At 44.4% G+C, this 25,037-nt stretch overlaps 1 protein-coding gene across 1 annotated transcript in view; it reads left to right on the top strand.

The window, feature by feature from the left end:
* The window catches only part of AR (androgen receptor), a 110,864-nt gene that overhangs the window by 48,204 nt on the left and 37,623 nt on the right, over positions 1 to 25,037 (top strand). The window contains exons 2-3 of the mRNA XM_074963138.1: positions 3,845 to 3,996; positions 23,702 to 23,818. Of these exons, the coding sequence (XP_074819239.1) occupies positions 3,845 to 3,996; positions 23,702 to 23,818 (269 nt within the window). The remainder of the gene's footprint in view (positions 1 to 3,844; positions 3,997 to 23,701; positions 23,819 to 25,037) is intronic.

The raw sequence follows: 25,037 nt of genomic DNA, 5'->3' as shown, positions 1-25,037 counted from the left end.
TTAATAACCTGCTTTGCCTAATTAATTGTGAAACTCACACAAAGAAAAGTACAACAGACAGCACTCCCGTTGCATGTGACAATGCTATCAGTTTGGAGTAGCAAAAATATAAATCCATTATGAAATAATAAAGAGTTGGAACTCAAGTGGGAAAAGTTGGGAACTGGGACCTGCAAATAATGCATGTGCATTTGTTTAATTAAGCCTGATTTTCACAGGCAGCTCTTCCTGAGTGCACAGGCTTCCTCTTGAATCATATGCCAGAGTGCAGAAATGCCTGTGATCCTGCAGAGCACACAGGCACACTGGGCAAAGGCTAACGGGAACCAGTCCAGTGGCAGATAAATATAGACTGAATCCATGATAGATTACAGTCGTGGGTGGGGCTATGGGAGCCACCAGGAAGCGTCACTATGCTCTGAGGACTGTGTAAGTGGCAGGAGCACTGGACAGTGAAAATAGAAAACTCAAGGAAATTTTCAGAACGTTTTCCTCACCGTTTGTAATCAGCTCCCTGGAAGCTTGAAACTGTCATCTGTTTTCTTGGTAATTTTGTTTGGTTTTCTCCATCATTTGTTCACATTAAGAGTGCAGTCCTGCAACATTTCTTCTTGTGTGTAAGGATTATTCGACTGAGTAAGGATTGCTGGATTTGTTATTGCAGGGTTGCTCACTCCTAGTATAATTTGATTTTCAGACGTATGTGCAGGGTTAAACTAGATCTAGAGGTTATATGGATTTTGCAAACAGATACTAGAAGAAAGGCAGGTTAAAATTTGAGCCAAACAGATGTTAGTGTCCCTTTCCATATTACGTGATATTAAGCGTTATTTGCCTAGCACTTTGTAGGGTTACTGCAAACAAATCATAAATAATAACTAACAATAAAATGTGATCAAACTTCCCAGTGTCACTGCCAGTACATGCATTATCTGCTAACTCTGATACACAGTCTTCGTGCCATGTCTTCTTGAAAATCAGCTGCTGAACATATGTGATTTAGTGAGCTACACAGCTGCACACAGTGTATATCAGAGAACAGGTTAAAGGCGTAAGTTTTCATGTCAGAGAAAAGGCTCTGAATTGTAGATTAATAGGTATAAGATGACAGTTAAGTGGCTAGATAAGAAGAAAAATATTCACTGTGTATTATTGTTCTGAATGAATGCCATTTGGGTATACCCCATGGTGGGGTGGGGTGCAGAGCGGCCCTGAGGAAACAGGAGGCATTCTGCCTTGTGGGAGGTAATATGCTTTCCAGAGCTCCCCCTGCACATAGAGGCAGCTCATCTGCTATTACATCTTTACGCGGGGTGCAGACTGCTCGCCTCACTCCACGCAGCCAGCTGGCTCTGCTGGCCAGTGCACTGGGAGGAGATGAACTATTACTTCACCTCCTGCCCACTCCTCCATGCCACCTTAGTTCTGGGTTTCTGCTTGGCACTTACGTGGGCTGTACAGTGAACAGGGGAGGCTCTTATACCCTGCATTGCACTCAGTGGGGGCCAGCAGATTCTGGCCCATATTGAGCAATGACATGACCCCTGCCCCCAGGAACTGACAGTCCAAAATGATTTCGACAGAACTGGCAATTGGAGCAAACAAACAATGGGGTTACTGCATCATCCTAGTGCACACCCATGCTCTGTCCATCCCAGTCTCTGCTTTGTATTAGCGTGTTACAAACCCAGGTTTGATTCACCATCCCTGTCTCCTGCTCGCTGGGCTGACATATGGTGACAATACTGAGTGAGCAGCATACTCCCCAATAGCGCGGGAATGTGCAATCCCCCTGGACGTGGGCTGGACTGCAAAGAGCTTTCTGGCCAATTACAACATCTTGAAAGTGGTCATGCATTCCAAATGGGTTAGAAATACTGGGGGGCACGGAGGAGAGATATTGTCCTCAGGGCTGCACTGGGGATATGAGAGAGTGCTCCTTTGGAGGAGGAAAGGTTCAGGCGAAATATCTGACTTGGTGGGGGTGGGGAGAGGGGCCCATCCCCCCAGCCTGTTGGACAGTTTTGCATGAGTTGATAGACTTGTTTAAAAGAAGTCCTTCTGTCTGCCTGAGCGTTTTACCAGTCAGCACAGCACGTCTGCTCATAATCGAGTCCTGCTGTTTCACTGGCAGTTGTAATGGTGGCTAGCTCACCTATGGTTGGAATTAATTCAAAGGGAAGTGCTGTGGCAGGGCTTCCCACTGCTGTTTTCTTTATGCAGTTGAGGGCCGCAGGGGCTTGTCTGGGAGGGATTTGAGTGCTGGATTGACAGCTCTGGTGACTGAAGTCCAAGGGGTACCACACACATGGGGTGCAGCAGCAGCATCATTCACTCTCTCTGAGTGTCAGGGATCTTAGCCCTGACAGGTGGAACCATCTCTAGGTCTGAGAAAGGAGTTCATTCTCCTTGGCCTAGTCAGTCTTTGGTCTGTCAGCTGAACAGCCAGTGGTGGTGATTGTAGCTGAGGTTTGGAGGTGTGTTTTGTGATGCCTGCTAGGAATTAGATTGATTCCACAATGAACTTGGATCACTGCTGATACCAGTGACCTTGTAATGAAATGCTCTATAGCCCATTGCTGGTCACTGAGCTATCCAGTTCCCTCTTGGGCTATGTTTTTGATACACGACTGAAGAGAGTTGTGGAGGCAAATCTTTCCATTTCAGGTATCAGTGCAGTGGCATGGATGTTGTGCAGCTCTTGGGGTATCAATGGAAACGTCACCCTTTCATAAAATATGATTATTATTATTTACGATTTGCATTGCCTGGTGCATAGGAGCCCCATTCACAGAACAGGACCCCCCTCCCCTTGTCTTAGGCACTGTACAAAGACAGAAAATGAAGATGGTCCCTGGCCCAGTTCTAGCTATTAATCCTTATTGTTACTGCGTGGGAGATCACAGGGTTAATTTTTGGATCTGGACTTTGGCTCTATAGGCCAGTAGATACAGGGAGCACTGCAGAGACTGCACTCTCGAACCTGATGTGAGGGAAGCAAGTGCCTCCTGTTTTCAGCAGGGACTTCTCCATCTGCACTGGATCAGTGATAGAAGGAGTCCTTTCAGTGTAGCAGCCGTGTTAGTCTGTATCCGTAAAAAGAAAAGGAGGACTTGTGGCACCTTAGCGACTAAGAAATTTATTAGAGCATAAGCTTTCGTGAGCTACAGCTCAGTTCATCAGAAGGAGTCCTGTCTGCCCATCCTTCACTGAAAGAAGGTCTATGCAGTTGCCACTAGGCCTTCAGAGGGGGATGTGTTGCAAACCTGGCAGGGAGAAAGAGAGAGGAGAGGAGCAGCCTGCAAGAGGCTTGATGGTATTGTAAAAATTAAATTGTTCAGATTAAAAATCAAAGGGCCAAATTAATCCTCAGTGAAACAGCACTGACTTCGATGCATTTGGCCCAAATAGACAACTGAAAATGCAGGGTCTTTGCAGTGCTATACTGCATTTGGGCTTGAGTCTGAAGCCACAGCAAAGTTGGCAGTACAATGGCCTGTTCCAAAGAGGCACCTTACAAATCTATCCCCAGTATGCCCTCAGCAAGACAGGACTGAGTTACGAGCACTGGGCCTGATGCTGCTCTCACTCATACTGTAAACTAAGAGTAATCCCCCTGTCAAAGTCAACTGGGTGACACTGGTGTGAAACTAGTGTGTTGTCAGAGTGGAGCCTCAGCTCTATTGTTTCCTGCCTTCATAAGTGTGACCCCTCCTGTTTTTCAAGTCCAGTGTTTTGAAGTGAGCAGTCTCCCAAGCACTGCACGCTGAGCTCGCCAACAGCTCACCTAGACCGTGTTTGTTGACTCTCTTTATCTTGCTCCTTTTCTCTTTTATCCCTGAAGGTTGGAGGCTGGCAGGGACCACGTTTTGCCCATTGACTATTACTTTCCACCGCAGAAGACTTGCCTGATTTGCGGCGATGAAGCTTCTGGGTGCCACTACGGAGCTCTTACCTGCGGCAGCTGCAAAGTCTTCTTCAAAAGGGCAGCTGAAGGTAATTCACCTCTGTTCAAATCACACACAAACACCAGAGAACAAGCCCTCCAGCCCTGACATCTCCTATTTCCCAAGGCAGGGCTGCCTGAGGGCCTTGTACTTCACTCACAGAACACATTTTCTCATTAGAAACAAATGCATTAATTACATAAAATGTCCATGGGCATTAGCAGCATCGTTAAATGTCTGACACCTTCTTAGGAAGTTGAGCTTCACTCCTGGCTCTGAGGAGCCTGTGGCACAGAAGGAAGCAGAGACCTGAGGGCTGGGCAGAGAACGCTGAGGGACCCTGAATTCCTTAAGGCAGAAAAGAAAATTGGTTTCCTTACTGTACTTTTGTCATTCCACATTACAGACCAGTCACAGAAAAAAAATACCCATAACCAGAGCCTGAGCCAACCCTCCGTCCTTTCCAACACGTGCTGCTGGGAGTGGGCTAAGGAGCAGAGTCAGTTAGTTCTCCCTTGCCCATCTGACTTTTACACACTGCCTTGGGGTCACCATATTGCCATCCACCCATCTGTGGTCTAAAATCCAACTATCATAATCCAGTATTTTCCCCCTATTCCCTTTCCTGCTTCCCATTTCCTAGTATCCCCTCCATCAATATGGGCACTCATGACTGTCCCATTAACAGTCCCATTAACATCCTGAGAATGATAGTGCTTCCATGGTGCCCGTAACACTAGTTCAGGAGCAGTACTCTGTCCTCCTCTGTGCCTTTCCCACTCTTCCCCAGCCTGAAGGTTCTATAACCAGCGCTGCCTTCATGCCCTAGGCCTCAGTCCAAGAGCCTCCAGGATTAAATATGGACCCAGATGTTCCCCTGCACTGGTTGAATTTTTACACTGTTGTCCTTTACATTTAAAATGAAAATAAACTAGTCAGGCAGGTTTTTAGGCTGGATGGTAAGAAATGCCAGGGTGTTAAAACTGCAGATCAAAAGCACGCTCTCTTGCCAGCAGTTCAAGGCTGTCTATAGATCAGGCCCATATATTTGGTACCATAAGCTCTCCTGTCAATTACAGAAGAGTTAACTTTGACTTTTGGAGAGCATTTAACTGCATTGATCATGATTTTTCCTTAATGCTAACATCTAATGCACCAGCTGCTAATGGTTATAAATCAAATGCTGGTTTTTATAATATTATTGTAACAGGAAGGCATTTAAGTTTATCAGCTAGTAGTGCATGGCATTAGGAGTCAGCACTCTCTGGCTTCTGTCCTTGGCTGCATTCAGTGTGTGACTTTGGGCTTTCACTTCTCTGTACGTCAACTTTACCCATCTGTGAAATGGGAATAGTAATTCTTAACAGAGGACATGATCAACCCACGCTGTGAAATGGAAGCCTACATTGCACTGTCACATCGTCTGTCGCACGTGGGCTAATAGGAGCATGAAAAACAATGGACAGGTCTACACTACCGCTTATGTCGATCTAACTTACGTTGCTCAGAGGTATGAAAGAGACACCCTTCTGAGCGATGCAAGTTACAGAGATCTAAGCACTGTCAACACCGGTGCTATGTCTTGTGGAGGTGGAGTAATTGTGCCGCTGTCGGCATAGAGCGTCTTCACCAGACACACTACAGCAGCACAGCTACGCCGATGTAGCGCTTCTAGTGTAGACCTGCCCCTATGTTATAATTATGTGGACTGGGGGAAGAAAGAGCAGTTTAGGTGGTGGATAGTGCTCTGATAGTTCAGTTAATTCTTCACAACACACAGATGGAAACTCATCCCACCTGCCACCCCTAACCCAGCCCCAGTTATATCAACTAGCCCATCACCTTCATCCTCATAGAATAATCATAATGAACAATCTGTGCAATTACAGAGTCTGACTCTCTTCTCACACGGTGCACATCAGAAATAACTCCATTTACTTCACTGCTGTGAGAGGCCAAATCATCTGCTCCCTTTCAGTCAAGGATCTCCAAACTCCTGTACTACAGCTGGTCAAGTAGTATTTTCACATAGCATATTTGACATTTGGGGGGACAAATTGTAGAATAAATCAGCTTCATATACATTTTTTCGCTGTTTCACTAGCTGTCTAGATGGTCAAATGCAATGGGTCAGATCCTCAGGTGATGTACATTGGCACAGATCTATTGAAGTCAATGGAGCTGTGTTGATTTACACCAGCTAAGGATCTAATTTTTCAGATGCATCATTCAGAATTTGTCCCATCACCAACTGGTGAATAATTCATTCAGGAGGAGAGTCTGAAATCATTTAACAAGCTCTGCTGTCACAAAGCTGGGCAGGTCCCATTTCTATCTGTGTGACAGAAGGGGAAACTGAAGCATTGGGCACTAAACCTACTTGCCACTGTCAAACAGTGAATACTTGCAGAGTGAGGAGTGGGATCTGGAGTCTGTAGATCCCCATTTTGGTATGCCTGTGTATTTGGGCTGCTTGGTCCTTTCTGGTTGATTTTGTATTGCTTAGTTGCTTTGTGATAGGTGCCTTTCCAATGGGGTATGTAACAAAAATGAACAAATCAGTAGTATGGTATGTAATAGTTTAACATTTCAAAGCAACACCGAAGTTTTTTCTTACCGTCAGGTATAACTACCGTCTGGATATTTTATTTGAAATTTATCTGGATCATTATTTGAAAGAACATTTGAGAAATAACTCAAGTAAAAGGGAACTAAAATGATCTGTTAATGGACACTGTCCCCATTCAACATCTTCAGCCATAATGAAGGTGACTGACCCCGCTTCCTGGAGTGCCTCTCAATCTATTTGCTTCATCCTACAAGGCAAGTGATAAGGTCTCCTTCAGATTCAGGGGCTTTCTCAGTCTAACCCCCAGGTATCTTCATTGCAAAACCATCATGCAAGTTTGCACAATTGGACTTGTTTGCCAGAGTCAGGACTGAAATAGCAGAAGTGTTGTAACTTGGCATTGAGTTATGCTGGCAGAGCTGGCTGGGGAACCCAGGACTGGAATAACAGGGGGTGCTGCGAGTCAGGAGTGAGTTGCTTGGGAAAGCCGATACCCTGGCCTATCTGCACTATGCTTTATAATAAACAGTGCTGTCATCTCTTTCATGGAGTAAATTAACAGATTCCTTTAAAAAGGGATTTACTGTTGTTCCAGGTTCTGGGCTTAGGGTGTGTGTGGAGTGTCAGAAATATTTTATTGTTTTATTTATAAATTAGGACCATATGACATTTACCAGGGTCATAATTCTTCTTGCAACAGGTTCTTTCCTTTCCCTTGACAGAGTAATTAGGATAAAATATGTTTGCCTGATGCACTAAATTACAAGACAGGGGAGGGGGGAAGGGCAGTGGTCTCCAACTGGAAAACCTCGTTGGTATGTTGTTCTATTTTCAGCTACCAAGCAATGTTGTCTCTATGTGTAAAGGGTGAGAGTATAAATGAAAACTTTCTTTTGCTGTATCAGATTCTGATCCATTTTGTTTTGCAGGGCAAGGCTTTGTGTGCAATATCAATACTGCAGCCGTAATTAAAAGCCTGCTAGCTCTTCCATTAGAACCCCCCTGCTCCTTTTACCTCCAGGAATTAGTAACTTGAAACCTCCTATTCCCCTCTCATATGGACACTTTGGGCAAAGTTCTGTGCTGGTGTCAACTGGTGAAGCTCCACTGACCTTAATGGAGTTTCACCCAATTACACCAGCAGAGAACTTGGCTCCTTAAAATGCTGCATTTGAGCCCAGACAGATATTTATGGTTGTGACATAATCATGAAAATAGGGAGGTTTTTCTCATTGAGGATCAGAATTGGCAGGTGTTTGCTGCCTGTTTACAAATGGGAAGACATGTGTAGATCCCACATTGGCGAGAATCATCCACCAGGAAGAATGCCTGGTCCATTAACGAGGAGAATGAATGCAGGTCTGGCAGACACAGAGTTAATAGATTGGATTAGGGTTTTGTTTTTAGCTATCTAGATGAACACAGATGAAAACTCTTAATGGGGAAGAGAGGAAATGAGAAACCAAGTGCAGGTGAAAGCAAATAATCGCTGTTGATTTTGATTGGTCAAACGGAGAGACCAGAGGGCTAGAAAAGCCAAGAGGTGGTTACACCACCCTAATGCTGTCTGCTTCTGTTCTCTAGTTTCTTTGCTATCTTAGACTAGGGCTTCTGCATGGCTTTGTTTATACATGTTGCAACCACTCACTGCTCTCCCACTTGGGTGTGAGAGGTAGAGATTTTCCAACTGGAAAGTGATTTGAGGGTGTGTTACATAGGAACTAGTGGGAGGCAATTTAGGTCACCTAAATCAAGATTTTTAACATAGATAATCAGAAGTGAAAGTATAAGGCAGAAATTCAGTGTGCTACTTAGCCCTTAAGGCTTTTATACTAAATCACACAGTAATACATTTTATTTAACAAATAATTGAACCAAGAAGGAGAACTTTGTGTTTTTGCTTTACCTTGCAGGGCATGGATATAGCCTGAGGTGTCTTTATTTTGGGAGAGGGGTGGTAAATGAGGGTTCTTATCACTTTCTACCCTTGATTCCATATTTGTAACAGTTTTTGTACTCCCTTTGGGTAACTTTCTATGGACAGTCCCTTTGCTTCTTGCACAGATGTAAACTTGAAATCTGGAATTCCCCACCCTCCAATACATTTTTACTTCTTTAGATTTCTACAGGCACTTTTTTAGGACTATCTGAAAAGCTCTAGGCAGGTTCCTTTGGTGTACTCTTAAAAATACAGACCAACAAAACCAAACACAGCAGCTTTTCCAAACCAGGAAAAACACTCCCTTTACCACTGATTCATACCAGCAGCTTGCAGCAAACTCCTTCCTCTCCAAAAACTAGAAGAAGTGTGGTGTTTAGTATGCTGTGAACATCAACACATTCAGGCTGTTTGGGGGTGGGGGGTACCTAGATGTCTAGGTACTTCTTTGGCCCTCATCACAGCATCTGGATATCAATTAAGTATTGTACATACCTGTAAAGATTTCAAAACTGTAAACGGGCGTTGGGGCAGAAAACTTCATAGAAATACATTGCACTGGGAGAGACAGAAGGGCAAAAGATGTTTTTCCAAAGAACAATAATCAATACCTTGGGGCTGTCACTCCTTTATAAATAGGGCTAGTTGCTCTGCGCGGTACTTTGTGCTTCAAGGAAAGAAGCTCACTCTCCTCTTAATAAAAACCGTGACCAACTCTTTCCACCTAGGACTTGCGATCTTGACCACAAGATGCTGGAACAGTGGCAAAAAGGCATAAATCCTTCCTCCTCACTAGCCCATCAGCAGTCTGGATTTATGAACATTCTAAGGCACATGTAGGGCCAGGTTAAATACAGGCTGGTTCCAAAACTTGTGCACACAGATTCTTCAGCCCTGACGTGGGCTTCCTCATTGCAAGATGGATGGGCTGGGATTAATTAATTTTTAAATCAAATCTGACATTTCTTTTGCTCAGAATGTGGTCCCATTCTGCATCCTGAATGCTAAGGAATTCAGACAGGCTAGTTTTTATTTTTCCTCTTTCTTAGTGGAAGGTTCTGCTATAACTGTTCCACTAGGCATGTTCTCTGCTTCCAAAGAAAAAGAATAATCATTCTTGCTTTTAATGCCTCCGCAATACGCAGAGAGGAAAAAACCAAGAAGCCCTTCCATCTAAGCAATTTTTTTATGCTTTCATTTTACGTGGCCAGAACAGATTGAGGCAATGAGTTATGGCTGCAGATCTTTGGCGTTCACAGCAGCATTCTTTCACCTTCTCAGGGTAGTGATCAGAATAGCATGTTATTTTAAAAGTCATCTAATCCTGAGAGAAGATTCATGATCCTGATTGCTCCTTCCCACAGAAAAATCCACAAAAGAGCGAGAGTGTGTGCATGTGGAGGGATCCGTCAGGTTCTGTTCTATTTTGATCCCTTCCCTCTCCTGCTGTGTTCAGCTCCCAAAACCTGCAGATCCTCTGAGATCTCATGAAAGCTTGGGGGCCCCCGGGTCAGTTCTGGGGCTCTCTGGGACAGTTCTGGGGCCCTCTGTCCCCAATGCTCCATAGCAGAAGGGCACTGGAGCACGCTGCCTGGAAGTTCACTGCCTGCAATTGCCTCTGGACCCTTTCCTCAGAGGGCCCTCATGATGCAGAGGGTGCTCAATGGAAAAGTGAATGCAGCCTGAGACTGAGTTAACATTTTGGCAGATTCCCTTCAGGGTCCATGTGTGGCCCTTTTGACCCCTTCCCCGCTTCTGGGACTAGGGTGGCAGTGCATTGCTGGCTGCTGACTCCCATTTCTGGACTCAGGCAGTGTGCCCGATCCAGCCTGGCTTGATGATTTTTCCGGCGGGCAAGTAAAAGCAGTTTATTTTCCATTACTTTTCTTGCTGCTCTTGTGACATTCTATACCTTAGGGGAGCATGGTGTAACCCCCATATTCCTCATTTTCATATAATCATGATCTTCCATATAAAGCAGGCCTTGTAAGGTATCAGGGGAAAGGTTATGATCTGCTGAAAGTCACTTCTCTATCCATATATGTATGTCATTCATGCATATGAAGTTATGAGAATTGTGTAATATGGTTGTCACTAAATCATGCTGTAAGTTGGGGGAATCAGCCAGATATTAGCTACCCAGAGGCAATAGCAAGGAAAGTAACCAACGCCAAACAACCCATCAATAGCCATGGTCCAGCAAGGGAGCTACAATGCAATGATTCACCTGCATGAGGCCACACCTGGGCAGCAATGACTATGAGATGGTTGAGTTCAGGATCCTGACAAAAGGAAGAAAGGAGAGTAGCAAAATACGGACGCTGCACTTCAGAAAAGCAGACTTTGATTCCCTTAGGGAACTGATGGGCAGGATCCCCTGGGAGGCTAATATGAGTGGGGAAAGGAGTCCAGGAAAGCTGGCTGTATTTTAAAGAAGCCTTATTGAGAGCGCAGGAACAAACCATCCCGATGTGCAGAAAGTATCAGAGGAGTAGCCATGTTAGTCTGTATCCACAAAAACAACGAGGAGTCCAGTGACACCTTAAAGACTAACAGATTTGACTAATCTGTTAGTCTTTAAGGTGCCACCAGACTCCTCGATGTGCAGAAAGAATAGCAAATATGGCAGGCGACCAGCTTTGGCTTAACAGAGAAATCTTTGGTGAGTTTGAACACAAAAACGAAGCTTACAAGAAGTAGAAACTTGGTCAGATGACTAGGGAGGAGTATAAAAATATTGCTTGAGCATGCTGGGGTGTAATCAAGAAGGCCAAAACACAACTGGAGTTGCAGCTAGCAAGGGATGTGAAGGGTAACAAGAAGGGTTTCTACAGGTGTGTTAGCAACAAGAAAAAGATCAGGGAAAGTGTGGGACCCTTAGTGAATGGGGAAGGCTACCTAGTGACAGGTGATGTGGAAAAAGCTGAAGTATTCAATGCTTTTTTTTGCCTCAATTGTCACAGACAAGGTCAGCTCCTACACTGCTGTTCTGGGCAACACAATATGGGGAGAAGATGAGCAGCCCTCAGTGGTGAAAAAACAGGTTAAGGACTATTCTGAAAAGCTCTACATACACAAGTCCATGGGTCCAGATCTAATGCATCCTAGGATGTTGAGGGAAATGGCTGATGTGATTGCAAAGCCATTGGACATTATTTTTGAAAACTCGTGGTGATTGGGGGAGGTCCCAGACGATTGGAAAAAGGCAAATATAGTGCCCATCTTTTAAAAAAGGGAAGAAGAAGAACCCGGGGAACTACACACCAGTAGGCCTCACCTCAGTCCCTAGAAAAATCATGGAGCAGGTCCTCAAGGAAACCATTTTGAAGCACTTGGAGGAGAGGAAGGTGATCAGGAACAGTCAACATGGATTCACCAAGGGAAAGTCATGCCTGACCAACCTGATTGCCTTCTATGATGAGATAACTAGCTCTGTGGATATGGGGAAAGCGGTGGATGTGATATATCTGGACTTCAGCAAAGTTTTTGATATGGTCTCCCACAGTATTCTTGCTAGCAAGTTAAAAAAGTATGGATTGAATGAGTGGACTATAAGGTGGATAGAAAGCTGGCTAGATTGTTGGGCTCAACAGGTAGTGATCAACAGCTTGATGTCTAGTCAGCAGCCAGTATCAAGCGGAGTGCCCCAGGGGTCAGTCCTGGGGCCGGTTTTGTTCAACGTCTTTATTAATGATCTGGACGATGGGATAGATTGCACCCTCAGCAAGTTCGCAGATGACACTAAGCTGGGGGGAAAGGTAGATATGCTGGAGGGTAGGGATAGGGTCCAGAGTGACCTAGACAAATTGGAGGATTGTGCCAAAAGAAATCTGATGAGGTCCAACAAGGACAAATGTAGAGTCCTGCACTTAGGACGGAAGAATCCCATGCACCGCTACAGGCTGGGAACCAACTGGCTAAGCAGCAGTTCTTCAGAAAAGGACCTGGGGATTACAGTGGATGAGAAGCTGGATATGAGTCAATAGTGTGCCCTTGTTGCCAAGAAAGCTAATGGCATATTGGGCTGCATTAGTAGGAGCATTGACAACAGATCCAGGGAAGTGATTATTCCCCTCTATTCAGCACTGGTTAGGCCACATCTGGAATATTGTGTCCAGTTTTGGGTCCCCCACTACAGAAAGGATGTGGAAAAATTGGAGAGAGTCCAGCGGAGGGCAACGGAAATGATCAGGGGGCTGGGGCTCATGACTTATGAGGAGAGGCTGAGGGAACTGGGCTTGTGTAGTCCGCAGAAGACAGGAGTGAGGGGGTATTTGATAGCAGCCTTCAGCTACCTGACGGGGAGTTCCGAAGAGGATGGAGCTCAGCTGTTCTCAGTGGTGGCAGATGAAAGAACAAGAAGCAGTGGTCTCAAGGTGCAGTGGGGGAGGTCTAGGTTGGATATTAGGAAAAACTATTTCACTAGGAGGGTAGTGAAGCACTGGAATAGGTTACCTAGGAAGGTGGTGGAATCTCTATCCTTAGAGGTTTTTAAGGCCTGGCTTGACAAAGCCCTGGCTGGGATGATTTAATTGGTGTTGGTCCTGCTTTGAGCAGGGGGTTGGACTAGATGACCTCCTGAGGTCTCTTCCAACCCTGATCTTCTATGATTCTATGAACCTTGCTTGGAGAGACTCAGCAATGCCCTCCAGACATGCCTGGACTTGTGCTCTCCAAGCACATGGACTGAGGGTATAAAACAGACAGAATGGACACATACTGGGCCCTTCTCCTGCCCCCACCTATGCTGCAAGCAACCAAGACACTGAGAAGAAGACAAGACTCCAACATAGGAGATTGGCCCAGGTTTAAGGAACAAACCTGTATATTAAGGACTGCAATATCCAGTGGGGTGCGAAAAACTGCTTAATCTAGTTGCTGCCCAGTCTAATAGGGTTGAGAGTTTATACTGCGTGCTTATATTTTATTTTATTTTGGTAACCACTCCGACTTGTTATGCTTAGATTTTAAATGATTATAAGTCGATCTTTATAGTTAATAAATCTGTTTGTTTGTTCTACCTGAAGCAGTGTGTTTGGTTTGAAGTGTGTCAGAGTCTTCCCTTGGGAGAACAAGCCTGGTGTATATCAATTTCTTTGTTAAACTGACAAAGCATATAAGCTTGCAGCATCCAGCGGGCATAACTGGACACTGCAAGACGGAGGTTCCCAGGGTTGTGTCTGGGACCAGAGATACTGGCTAGTGTCATTCGGTTGCAAGTAGCTGGGAGCAGCTTACATGCCAGAGGCTGTGCGTGAACAGCCCAGGAGTGGGGGTTCTCACTGCAGAGCGGGGTAAGGCTGTCTCCCAGAGTCAATGATTGGGGTGACCTAGCAGATCACCGGTCCAGATAACTCCAGAGGGGAATGTCACAGCTCCTCATTCCCATCCTAGAGCAGGAGCCATGATATCACGGTCATCATGGGACCTATCAAGGCTGCCATCTCACTGTGCAACTCCCATACCATTACCCATGAATAAAAAAAGGGACTAAAGTTTCCTGACTCCCTTTCCTAGGGTATATCAGAGAACACATTCTATCTTTGCTCTACATTCTGATCTGCCAAGAGTTAGCCATTTGCCAGAAACAAAGTATTTGGGCTAGACTGCTGGTTGCTGCCAAAAGAGAGAATAATTTGAAACAAAGAATTTCCAGGTCCTGTCCCTGTGGCTTAAAATTCCACTCCCCTGTGTTGAGTGATCAGATGGTTGACTAAAGAACCTGCAAAAGATCCCTTCACAGAATTTCAAAATAAATTCATCTGCCCCCTCTACCACTTGGGTTCTCTTGTTCAGTTTTCTACCGTTGGACTTATTTAGCAGACTCAGGGTTGAAATGACAGGGTGGCTTAATTGGGAGTGAAGATGTGTTCATGGAGTCCTGGAAATTGCAGGATTGGAATAGTTGAGGGTGATGCAGATCAAGAATGAAGTGCCATGGCAGAGCTGTACAGGGAGCTCAGGACTGAAATAGCAGCGATTGTTACAGGTGGGGTCCATTGAGCTGCGTAGGAGAAGTTTGCGCACTGCCTTGTCTGCATTAGTCTGTATCATTCAGTATTGTTGTCCCCTTTTTGCTGCCATCCTTACTCAGGCAGGGTACCCACTGACTGCTGTGTAGATACAGTAGGATCAGACATTACGTCATCTGAAGTTTGAAGCAGTCTTGAAGAAGTTTGATTTTAAGAAATGTAGTGAACTAAAACGTTATATGGTTTTTTACTATAAAAATGTAAAATGATTAAAGTGTTCCCGTTCACTGGACTTGAGCTTCTTTAAAAAACAGCCTCTTAAACTTAACTGTTTCCATAGTTATTTGTGTTTATAGCTTGCCATGCAGGTTTTCTTGGCTTGCGCTGCCCCTCTAATAATTCTTTGTCCTCCCACACAGTGCTCTTCACCTGCATGTAGCACTGTTAGAACTCCAGTGTCTGGAGCCGCTTTATCATTTGCATGGCAGGGGGTGACATTCCATAGAATCATAGGACCGGAAGGGACCTCGAGAGGTCATCTAGTCCAGTCCCCTGCACTCATGGCAGGACTAAGTGTTATCTAGACCAGTGCTTCTCAAGCTATCTGATGTGAGAGACTGCCAATTTTTTCTTCCAATGTGCACACAGACCGGCAGCCGATGGCGCACCGGTCCATGGACCACCACTTTGAGTAGCACTGATCTAGACCATCCCTCACAGGTGTTTGTCTAACCTGCTCTTAAACATCTCAAATGATGGCGATTCCACAACCTCTGTAGGCAATTTATTCCAGTGCTTAACCACCCGTTTGCATTTGAGGTGAAACATTCTTGGTTCCCCTGATCGTTCCCCTTTTGTTCTCCCAACATCCAAGCTCCCACATTGAGCTAAGCTCTCGTTCTAGCTCCAGCATGCTGTTGCAATATTTGTCTCAAAGGAGCAGAACCGTAGTGGCCCGGGCTAACTCTGGGGTTGTGTGCCCCATGCTTGGGACAGGGTTGATTGAAAGATGTTCCTTCATTTCCATCACTTGCTTTAAAATGGTGCCTCACGCACACATGGCAGTTACCAAAGTCACTCTGCAAGGATAATCAACTACCAATGACAGATTACTGGATCCTGAAAACTAATTTGTTGTGTCTTGCTGTTAACTTTCTAATGGGAGTAATAGGTTAGGAACACAGAAGCATAGAAATTGCCAGACTGGGTCAGACCAGTTGTCTCATCTAGTGCAATATCTTGTCTCTAACAATAGTCACTACTGGATCTTTCAGAGGAAAGTGTGAGGAAGGCAGTTATAGGATAACTGATCCCCAGGGAACGTTTTCTCCTGGTAATTAGAGATTGGTATATGCTCTGAAAGATGAGGATTTATATTCCATCCAAAATTGATTGAATGTTTTTTAGCATTTACTATTATAAACACTATTCCAGATGTACTTACAGATTGGTTTGCTTCTGGAGGAAGCTGCTGCATCAGGCACAGCAATAAATGGTGATTGACAGGCTTTTAGTTGAATAATTTCTGCTGCTTGCATGGCTAGCCAGTTGACATTAATCTTTGTTCTCAGATGAGACTGGAGAATTGTTCTCTCTCTCTGCCCTTCATTTTTTATTTTAATTGTAATCTTAGCTAATGAGCCAAGAGGAATCCAGTGATAGTGACAATTATATTATCATTCTCTCTCTGCCGTGCTAACGTGATATGGAGGAAACCCACTAGAAGGAGATGGTGTCTCACTCGCACCTAGAGGGGAGGCCCTGAACTGAAAGATCTTTCCTCTGAAAGATCCCTTGCTGAAAGTAGGGAGGGCTAGAGGGAGATTCTGCATTGCACAAGAGGATGGTCTGTTAGGAAAAGAGGGGTTGGAATCTTCAGGTAAATTGAGCAATAAAGATGCCAGAACAGTCATAAGTGCCTTATAAGAGTTGTCCTCTTCTGATCATTTCTTACCTATACTTAATACCAAACTGTGTGGATCAGTTTCTTTTCCTAGGTCTACATTTAAGAGCACTATCTGTTGGCATTGTATCATTGCAGAAGAGACTGGAATCACAAGACAGTCCACGCTTTTATGTCAGGGGGCTAAACGGAAAAATAGTCTTTCCAGTGCATTACTGCATCGGAAGTGCAGGGATATGTGGTGCCACAGAGGAGTGTTACTCTAATAAATTATAAAATAGTATTTAGCAGAGGCTATGGAAACACTCAATTCTCCTGCAGAGAGGAAAGGTGGTCTTGTGAAGTTACTGTGCTGTGACTCAGGAGACCTGGGGTAAAATCCTAGACTTTCTGTGTAACCTTGGGCAAGTCATTTAATCCTTCTGTACCTCAGTTCTCTACTTTAAAACTGTGATGATGATAATTCTTCCTCCTCCCCCTCCTCCCCGTTTTGTCTCTTTTGGTTGTTTAGAGTTCTTTAGGGAAGGGACTGTCTCTTACTATGTGCACATACAGGAACCTCAAGGCATTACTTTAATACAAACAATAAACAATAGTTAACAGCTACTTATCACATGTATAATAGCAACAATAATTAACTCTTTGACATCCTCTAGCACTTTCAAGCCAAAGATCTTAGAAAACTTTACAAACATTCCTTCCTTTAATGTCACTAAGTCCCCTAAATTGGGAAAAATCATTGTCTACATTTTACAGAAGGAGAGATGGAGAGACTTGCCCAAGACCATATATGGGATTATTGCCAGAACTTGGAAGTTAATATTGTGGTCTTATTACTTATGTTACCTATAAAATTCAACCTCAGGAAAGGGGTAAAGTATAGATGGTGTGTTTCTACTCTCTGGAAACCCCAGTTGGGCAGCACATGCCTTAATGTTAGCATACATGTTGTCTGGTGCAGTGTCTTCCTGTTTAATATTAAATTTCTTCTAGAATCCCTTATTCTAGGACCTGTGTGAGTGTGTAACATGTTAAATGGCTATTATTGTGGGAATAACAAAAAATGGTGGGTGCTCCCTCTGCAGATATAGCTATTAAATGAAAACCATTGTTCCTAGGTCTTCAGTAACAACCTTGGTGAAGTCATTGCATCACCGAGAAGGTAAACAATGAGTTCCATAAATTTCATGACTTAGAAACAGAAGATACATTGTCATTTGCTAAATGGAAAAAAGACACAGCCATTCCAGAATGAAACCCTACCTTCAAGTTCTTGAGAAGTTTTACAAACAATGGAAAATAGGAAAAAAGAACAGTAAAAATTACGCTATTTACAGTTTGTTTTGTTGTTTATTTTTTTGTTATTTTTCAGTTGACTGCAAATTTGTCAATTTTCTTGAAACAGGGAAGGGAATGAATCACCCTGAAAAGAGTTAGAAATAATGCAGAAGGCGGCACATAAAGCTGTGAGATCCTTTTTGTATTAAAACCTCTCTTCATTATTTCCTGTGCTTTTTCATTCAAGGATATACTAACATCCCCACATATCAGATCCATGATCAGAATATCCAGAGATTTATGTCTAAGTCATCAATTACTTTACTTCTGTTCTCATCACTACTTGTGGGGGTCGGAAAAGAAAAACAAGTGCTGTTAGGACATTATTAATACACACACAGGAGATTCCCCAGGTTGGCATCTATCTCAATAAGATCAACAAGTAAATATGTAATATCTCAGTTATCACCATCCTCCATCCAGCCAAGGAGGACTGGACAGTAGTCAGTTCAGAACCTGCCAGGTTTGCTTTTAAGTAGGCTGAGACGATGACATGAAACATGGTCTCTCTCCCACTGTTTGAGCTCACAGTATAAGCAATAATCTTAGCCCCTGGCACTCCCAGGTGTGAGAAGTCTAGGCTGCCCCAGTAATTTAAAAAAAAACCCTCTGCCTTCCAGGTCAGAAGGCCAAAATGACACAGGCAGCTTATTCTCACAGTGAAAAGTAACAGACAGGTGTGTGAACAGGTATCCCTATTATTTGTTTAGTGGTAAAGGCTAGAAACCACAGCTCCATTGTGACACACATATAACAAAAAGACAGCCACAGAGACCTTTACAATCCAAGTAAAAAAGGGAGAACCTTCCCTGACTGGGAATTGAACCCATCTGTCACAGTGAGAGCACTACCTCCTGACCACTAGATCAACAATTGACTTGAGATTCAGAGCCCATGGGTCCACTTAAATCCAGTGGCAGGAAAGCATACTCTAGTAGAGATGCATTTTAAAAAGTGTACAGTTGTATATAATTATATAGCTAGATGAGAGACAGAGTACTCCCAACTGTAGGCGGGAGAAGATTATTCAGTCTCCGAGACCCTTTCATGTTTTGGCCTTTCTATGGAGTCTGCCAGCAATGAGTGACCATTAGTGACAGCTGGCGATGTTAATATATTTTGAAGTGAACCTATTTCCCTAGGGGCTGGGTTGATACCATTGATTCAGTTCAAGTAGACCACTGAAACATCATCAGACTGCAGGTGGCCTGGGGGCAGAAAGGTCTGTGTTCCACTTCCAGTCTCCTGAGCCCTCCTACCGCCCCCAGTGGTATTACCTCACACATACACACAGAGCCCCACCGATGCTACGTGAGGAAAGCAAGAGCACTTGTAACAGAAAAAACTGCCTCGGAAGCTATTCATGTGTTTGGATTAAAGAAAGGGGTTAGTGCTGTGGTGGTGTCTGGTTAGCCTCAGAAAGTTCTGATAATGATATATTTGACCCTGGAACGTCCTTGTATGTCTTGAGCAGTTATCTTGTTGCATTTCTTTGCTAATGTCCCTCTTGGGAGCAGCACTTGGCTTTTCTATGGTTTTGAGCTGTTATTTTAGCAAAGACACTGTAGTTTAGACTAGGGAAATGAGATAGGGAAGGAGCAGGAGCCAAACCGTGAAGAGGTGGAGCCAGATAATGCTTTAGATGGAGCTGCCCAGCTGCCCTCAGGCGACTCCTTCAAGGCGACATCCCGCCTCTAGCAAACACAGGTAGGAAGTTCTGAGTTGGCCCTGAATATCTGTCATATGGTTCCTGCCACTCCCAGTTCCACCTTTCTTTCTGCCTGTGGTAATATTGGTGAGTTCCAGGGGGGTCCTGTGTGCCCAGCTTCACCAGAGGAAAGGAATTGTACAATTGAAAATGAATGTGGCAGGGAAGAGAGCAAGATGTCCACATGGGCTGTTCTGTTACTCCCCACATCAATGCCTTGGGAAGCAAAGCGTCCATTCTTGTTTGATTCACACTTATAAGCAGGTCCAGCAGAGAAAGCATGGACTCAGTGCCTGGTGCCCTTATCTCACACATACACATATAATGCTAACTAACCCATTTTCTACTGAGGCTGTATGTTATCCAGTCTTCTCAGTTAATTGCTAGAAAGGGGTTGGTATTGGAGTTCTGTGGGATTTTGCATGGTCTCTTCTTCTGTGGGTTTTTTTTAGATGTCTTTAAAGCTGATTGATGGGCAAGAGAGAGAGAGAAGTGTGGGGAATGAGAGGGGGAGCTGATGAAAGTTTGTGGCATTAAAAGGATTGAGTGAAATATCACATGCTGTAAGTAATGCACTCCAGTCCCATTATGTTTCCATTCTTGGCAGCCAAGCACATGGGGTGTTATAACCAGGTGCTAATAAGGGCAGTTACAAGGAGCTTAACTGTATGGTAGTTTTCAGCTCTGTGCTATAGACTCATGCCAGGCATCATGAGAGAGATTATTATTATTATTATAACAGAAAGCCTCATCATGACTCTTACGTGACACCTTGATTACAGGTTGTTGGTGTGATTTTGCTGATAGGGGTCAACAATGTCAGACAAAGAGCACAGTTGTATAATGTTAGGAGGAGGCTCAGGAGGTGGGAAGAAGACTGAGAATTCTTAGTGTGAGCTCAGCAGTCACCTAGGGCACAGAAGGCAAGTAATTGACTGCAAGGTGCTCTTGGAATTTGGAGGTTTCTGATGAAACCAGAGGTGTAGCAACCTGCAGTGTGACACCCCCACACCCATGCAATAACAAATTAGCCTGGCATTTTGGGGGGGTTTCTGTGAAGAAATACTAATATACTGAAGTGTGTGGGTTTTTTTTTTCATTCAGTGCAACGAAAGTGAATGCTTTGATAAAACTGTTAGGTTAGACATATGCTTAGATGGATCAAAAGGTTGGTTCCTTGAGCAGTATTGAAAGCCGAAGCTTGTGGGATTTCAGGGAAAACCACTTTAGGTAGAATTTGGACAGGTACAATTTTCCATGGCTCCACAACATCAGATTACATTGGGTGTGTGGCGTCTTCATTTGTTGAGTCTAGTCCGGGTTTGAGAGCTCAGAGTCTGAAGTGTATCTGGTAAATCTTGATCTACTCAATGTGTCCAGACTTGACAAGAAAGCAAAATGTGAAGCAATAGATAATACATTGCAACTAAGGAAAAGTTCATTCTTGGTGAGTCTTGAGATTGAGACATCAAGGATGATAAGGTAAAAGCAGGCTAAATAATACCATTTACAACTACTTTCCTTCCCTCTGAATTTGAAGAATGATGCTTTTAAGATGCTAGCTATAAATTACAATAAATAATGGCCTCTCAGCTCTGTGCAGGTGTTCATAAACTCACTGCTTCACAGAAATCCTACATTAAGCAAGGCCAGTTAGAAGATGGGTTCAGTTAAAAATATTGCATTGTGCTGCAAATGCTGCACAAACAATGTATTCAGCCCCTAGGGATGTGGGAGAACTTTGCATCACTGAGCAGTTACTTTCCCAACATCTTGCCCTCAGTCTCAAGATCAGTAGCTATAGCTCATGGACTGAAGGGCAGGTTAAAGTAAGTGGGTGGAACAAATCATTTCTAATATAAAATGCACTGTAAGCAGAAGGATATATATGTAGGGACAGGCAGTGCCTGGGGACATATTCCATAGAGACATGGAATTATATTGGCTTTAAGGGAGATTAATTGAATATCCTAATGCTCCAATGAGAACACAGAATGTTGGAGCTGTGGGAATGAAAAGGTACATGACACTATATGGCATAGATGCCACAAAGTACTAGAGGAGTATGGGGCAATTTGCTAGCACTGAGTCTCTCTTGCTTGTTGGTAGTTCCTTGCTATCTCTAAGAAGTATCTTTGTAGTCCTACAGTGCATTTCCTACCACCTATTTCACATGCCTTTATAGACATGCCATTTTATTAAGAGTCAAGAATAGACCTGAGAGACAAATTCTGCAGACCTCACTCAAGCTGCATTTGGCACATAGTGATTAGAGATGGAAAGACCTATTAGATCTCATCCAGGTCATCCCCAGTTAGCGCAGGCTTGTTCTCCACAGTCTGTTTCCTCGTGTTCTGTTCAGTCTAGCTTTAAATGTGCTATTTTAAATGCAAAGTCTACCACGTGGGTGGTGCTGATAATTCTGTCACTGAAAATCAACAGGCCCACAACACATCCAGGCTGAGTCAGCGCCAGGCTCCATAGCAATAAAGAGTTAATGGAAAAAATGGAAGTGGCAAGTGTTTGGTGTGTTGGTGGTGCTGAGGAACCATGGGAATGTTGTATAACTGTTAACTCAACCCAAGGCTGCAGGGAGGAGACCCAGCCAGACCGTTTCCCCTTCCTATGACCACAATATTTCACAGAGGCTGAGGAAGTAACACAGGAGATGCACAGCTGTTGCCTCATTCTATCCCAATTCTTTGGTTATCTTTTTTTTTTTACTTTCTTTTTATTCTTATTAATTTGCTGATTGCTAATGACATTCTGCACAAGGCAAAATATAGACTCTCTGTGACCCAAAGAACTTACTGTCTAAAAGACAGCATTGAAAGTGGGCCTTTAGACAGATACTTGATGTCAGGTATCTTCAGGTGGTACACTCAAAGAAAAGGGCTGTTTTAGGACAGCAAAATCAGTTTAGATCAGACGTGAGCAAAGTACGGCCCAAGGGCCACATCCAGCCCGCAGGACCATCCTGCCTGGCCGTTGAGTTCCTGGCCAGGGAGGCTAGTCCCCGGCCCCTCCCCTGCTGTCTCACCCTCAGACACGCTGCCACACGGACAGTGCTCTGGAGGCGCAGCAGCGTGTCTGGCACCAGGTGGTGCGGCAGCCAGACATGCTGCTTTGAGTGGCATGGTAAGGGGGCGGGGAGTGAGGGGGTTGGATAAGGGGCAGGGAGTTCCAGGGGGCAGTCAGGGAGCGGTGGGGGATAGGGGTCGGGGCAGTCAGGGGACAGGGAACGGGGGGGCTGGATAGGGGGTGGGATTCCAGGGGGGGTGGTTGGGGCGGGGGTCCCAGGAGGGGGCAGTCAGGGGGCAAGGAGCGGGGGGTGGGGTTGGATGGGTCGGAGGTTCTGAGGGGGGCAATCAGGGGGCGGGAAGTGGGAGGGGTGGATAGGGGGCAGGGGCCAGACTGTTTGGGGAGGCACAGCCTTCCCTACCCAGCCCTCCATACAGTTTTGCAACCCCGATGTGGCCCTTGGGCCAAAAAGTTTGCCCACCCCTATTTTAGATATATATAGAGAGAGAGATTGCCGCTGGCCAATTCCCATACAAAATTCCCATATCTAGCAACGGAGATTGCTAACAAAGTAAGTGAAGACTCATGTTTAGAATTCTCAATAGCAGTTAACAGAAAGCATCATGGCTTCACTGGGAGGAGATGAGGTCCATGCCAGTCTGGTTTAGATTTTATCAGAAAGCAGCTCTATCCGTCCAGTGTCCTGATGGAGATACAGATTGTGTTTGCCTTGCCAGCAGCTCTCCTTTTATGTGGAGGAATGATCACAGTTCCCAAGGCCCTAGCGGGATGGCTACTGGGAGATAATAGCACTGCCCTCTTGGGTTTCCATTTTCAGATTTCATTCTCCAGATCAGAGATGTTTCATCAAGACAATATGGTGTTTGGGTCTCGTAACATTGCATTGTGCGGGCCTCCAGACTATACTGCTGCAACCTGCTTGCCAGGTGCGGGGAAAGACCCATTCAAATCAGGCATGTCTGACAGAAACTGTCAGGGCTAGGAGCCCTTTCTTGCTCAAAATGGTACCCTTTCTGTTTAATATGCATCCTTCATATGCAGTGGCTTGCAGCCTCCAAAATGAGCTGCTGTGCTCTGAAAACTGTATTCTTTTTAGAAGACCCACACTAAACTAAACCAGGAATGTGAATTTTCAAAACTCCCATTGACTTCAGTGGGAACAGCCTCAGGTCCATACAGCAATTCTATCGGAAAACATGAGAGCTTGTCCTGATTGTACCTTCTGTCTGATCTGTGGAAATGCAGGAACCATTGTCCATCTTCTTTTTCTTTAATGTTTCTAGGTAAACAGAAATATCTGTGTGCCAGCCGGAATGACTGCACCATCGATAAATTCAGAAGAAAAAACTGCCCTTCCTGTCGCCTGCGAAAGTGCTACGAAGCAGGGATGACCCTGGGAGGTAGTGTGTGCTCAGTAGCACCCTTTGATGCTTTCATATGCACCTGTATGATTTATATATGGAATGCACACCTGTGACGCTTTTTTAGATCTCTCCCTAGATTAATCTGTTGGCATCTCTGATGACAGAGTCTGTACATTGCCCTGTACTAAATTCTTGCAATTAACTGATAAGCGTATTATGGACAAAATGCACTCTTTTTACAGATCTCTTCTTCCAGTTACCCCTGCAGGATCTCTGATGTGTGGGATACATGCCTCTGACACTACCTAGGCCCATCTGGCCCATTGGGAGTAGCATGCAGCCCTACAGTTTAAAGATAACAAGTAGTCCCATGTCATGGCAGGCAACGGGTTAAGAGGACTCCCTTGTTTTATAAAGCTGGGCAGTAGGGCCTCTTTAAGCCATGCTTTGCCAATCCCCATGCTCGGTAACCCACACAAATAATGGTTCTCTCTATCCACATCTCTCAGCAAAGATTTAACAGAAGAGCGCCATATCTTGTATCACTGAGCTTTCGTTGTTTCCCCCCAAATTTCTGCAGCCCACGCTTGTGGATTATAAAAGTTATCATAATGCTCACATATTGTCAAAGTCAATTATCGTCATTGCAGCTTGTAATTGCAGACCCCTCCCTCTTGTTTTTCTGTTGCATTTTGTTCTCACTAATTTACCAAGTTCAGTACTCCCCAAAAAGGCCTTCTCCATTCCTATGCACTGTGTTGAAGTTGTACTGTGGTTCCCTTTGAATAACAGGAAATATTTCCACAGACTCTCTTGGAGGAACTTTGCCCCTACTGCCGTTTAACCTTTCTATGCCAAAACATTTTTTATCTCCTGGTCTTTTAAAAGCTATTCATAATATAGGCATTTTATTGTTTGTCTGTGTGTGAAGTGGCTTGACATGCATGGGTTATGATCCTTTAATAGCTCTGGTCTTTTAAGTGGATTGATCCTTTAAAAGGTGCAGTAAATAGGGAAAGACTTTAGGCTCCAATTTAATTCTTTCTCATTTCACAGCTCTCCCCTGTGCAATCATATAATTCTCCAGCTATTTTGCTGACTCCCTAATGTGCCTTCTTAAAACCCCTTTGAGTCCTGAGAAGCTCTAGCTAATTGGTGACCTTTCCTCCTCCTTTAAAATAACCGGGTGAGATGATAGTTATGTGTGAGCCGTAATTGTGATGCTTGCACCTTATTATTAGTTATGTATTAGTTT

This window comes from Natator depressus, chromosome 9 (assembly GCF_965152275.1).
Source record: "Natator depressus isolate rNatDep1 chromosome 9, rNatDep2.hap1, whole genome shotgun sequence".
NCBI classification, from domain to species: Eukaryota; Metazoa; Chordata; order Testudines; family Cheloniidae; genus Natator; species Natator depressus.
Note: the sequence above shows the minus strand (reverse complement) of the source record. Positions and strands in the feature narration are given on the sequence as shown.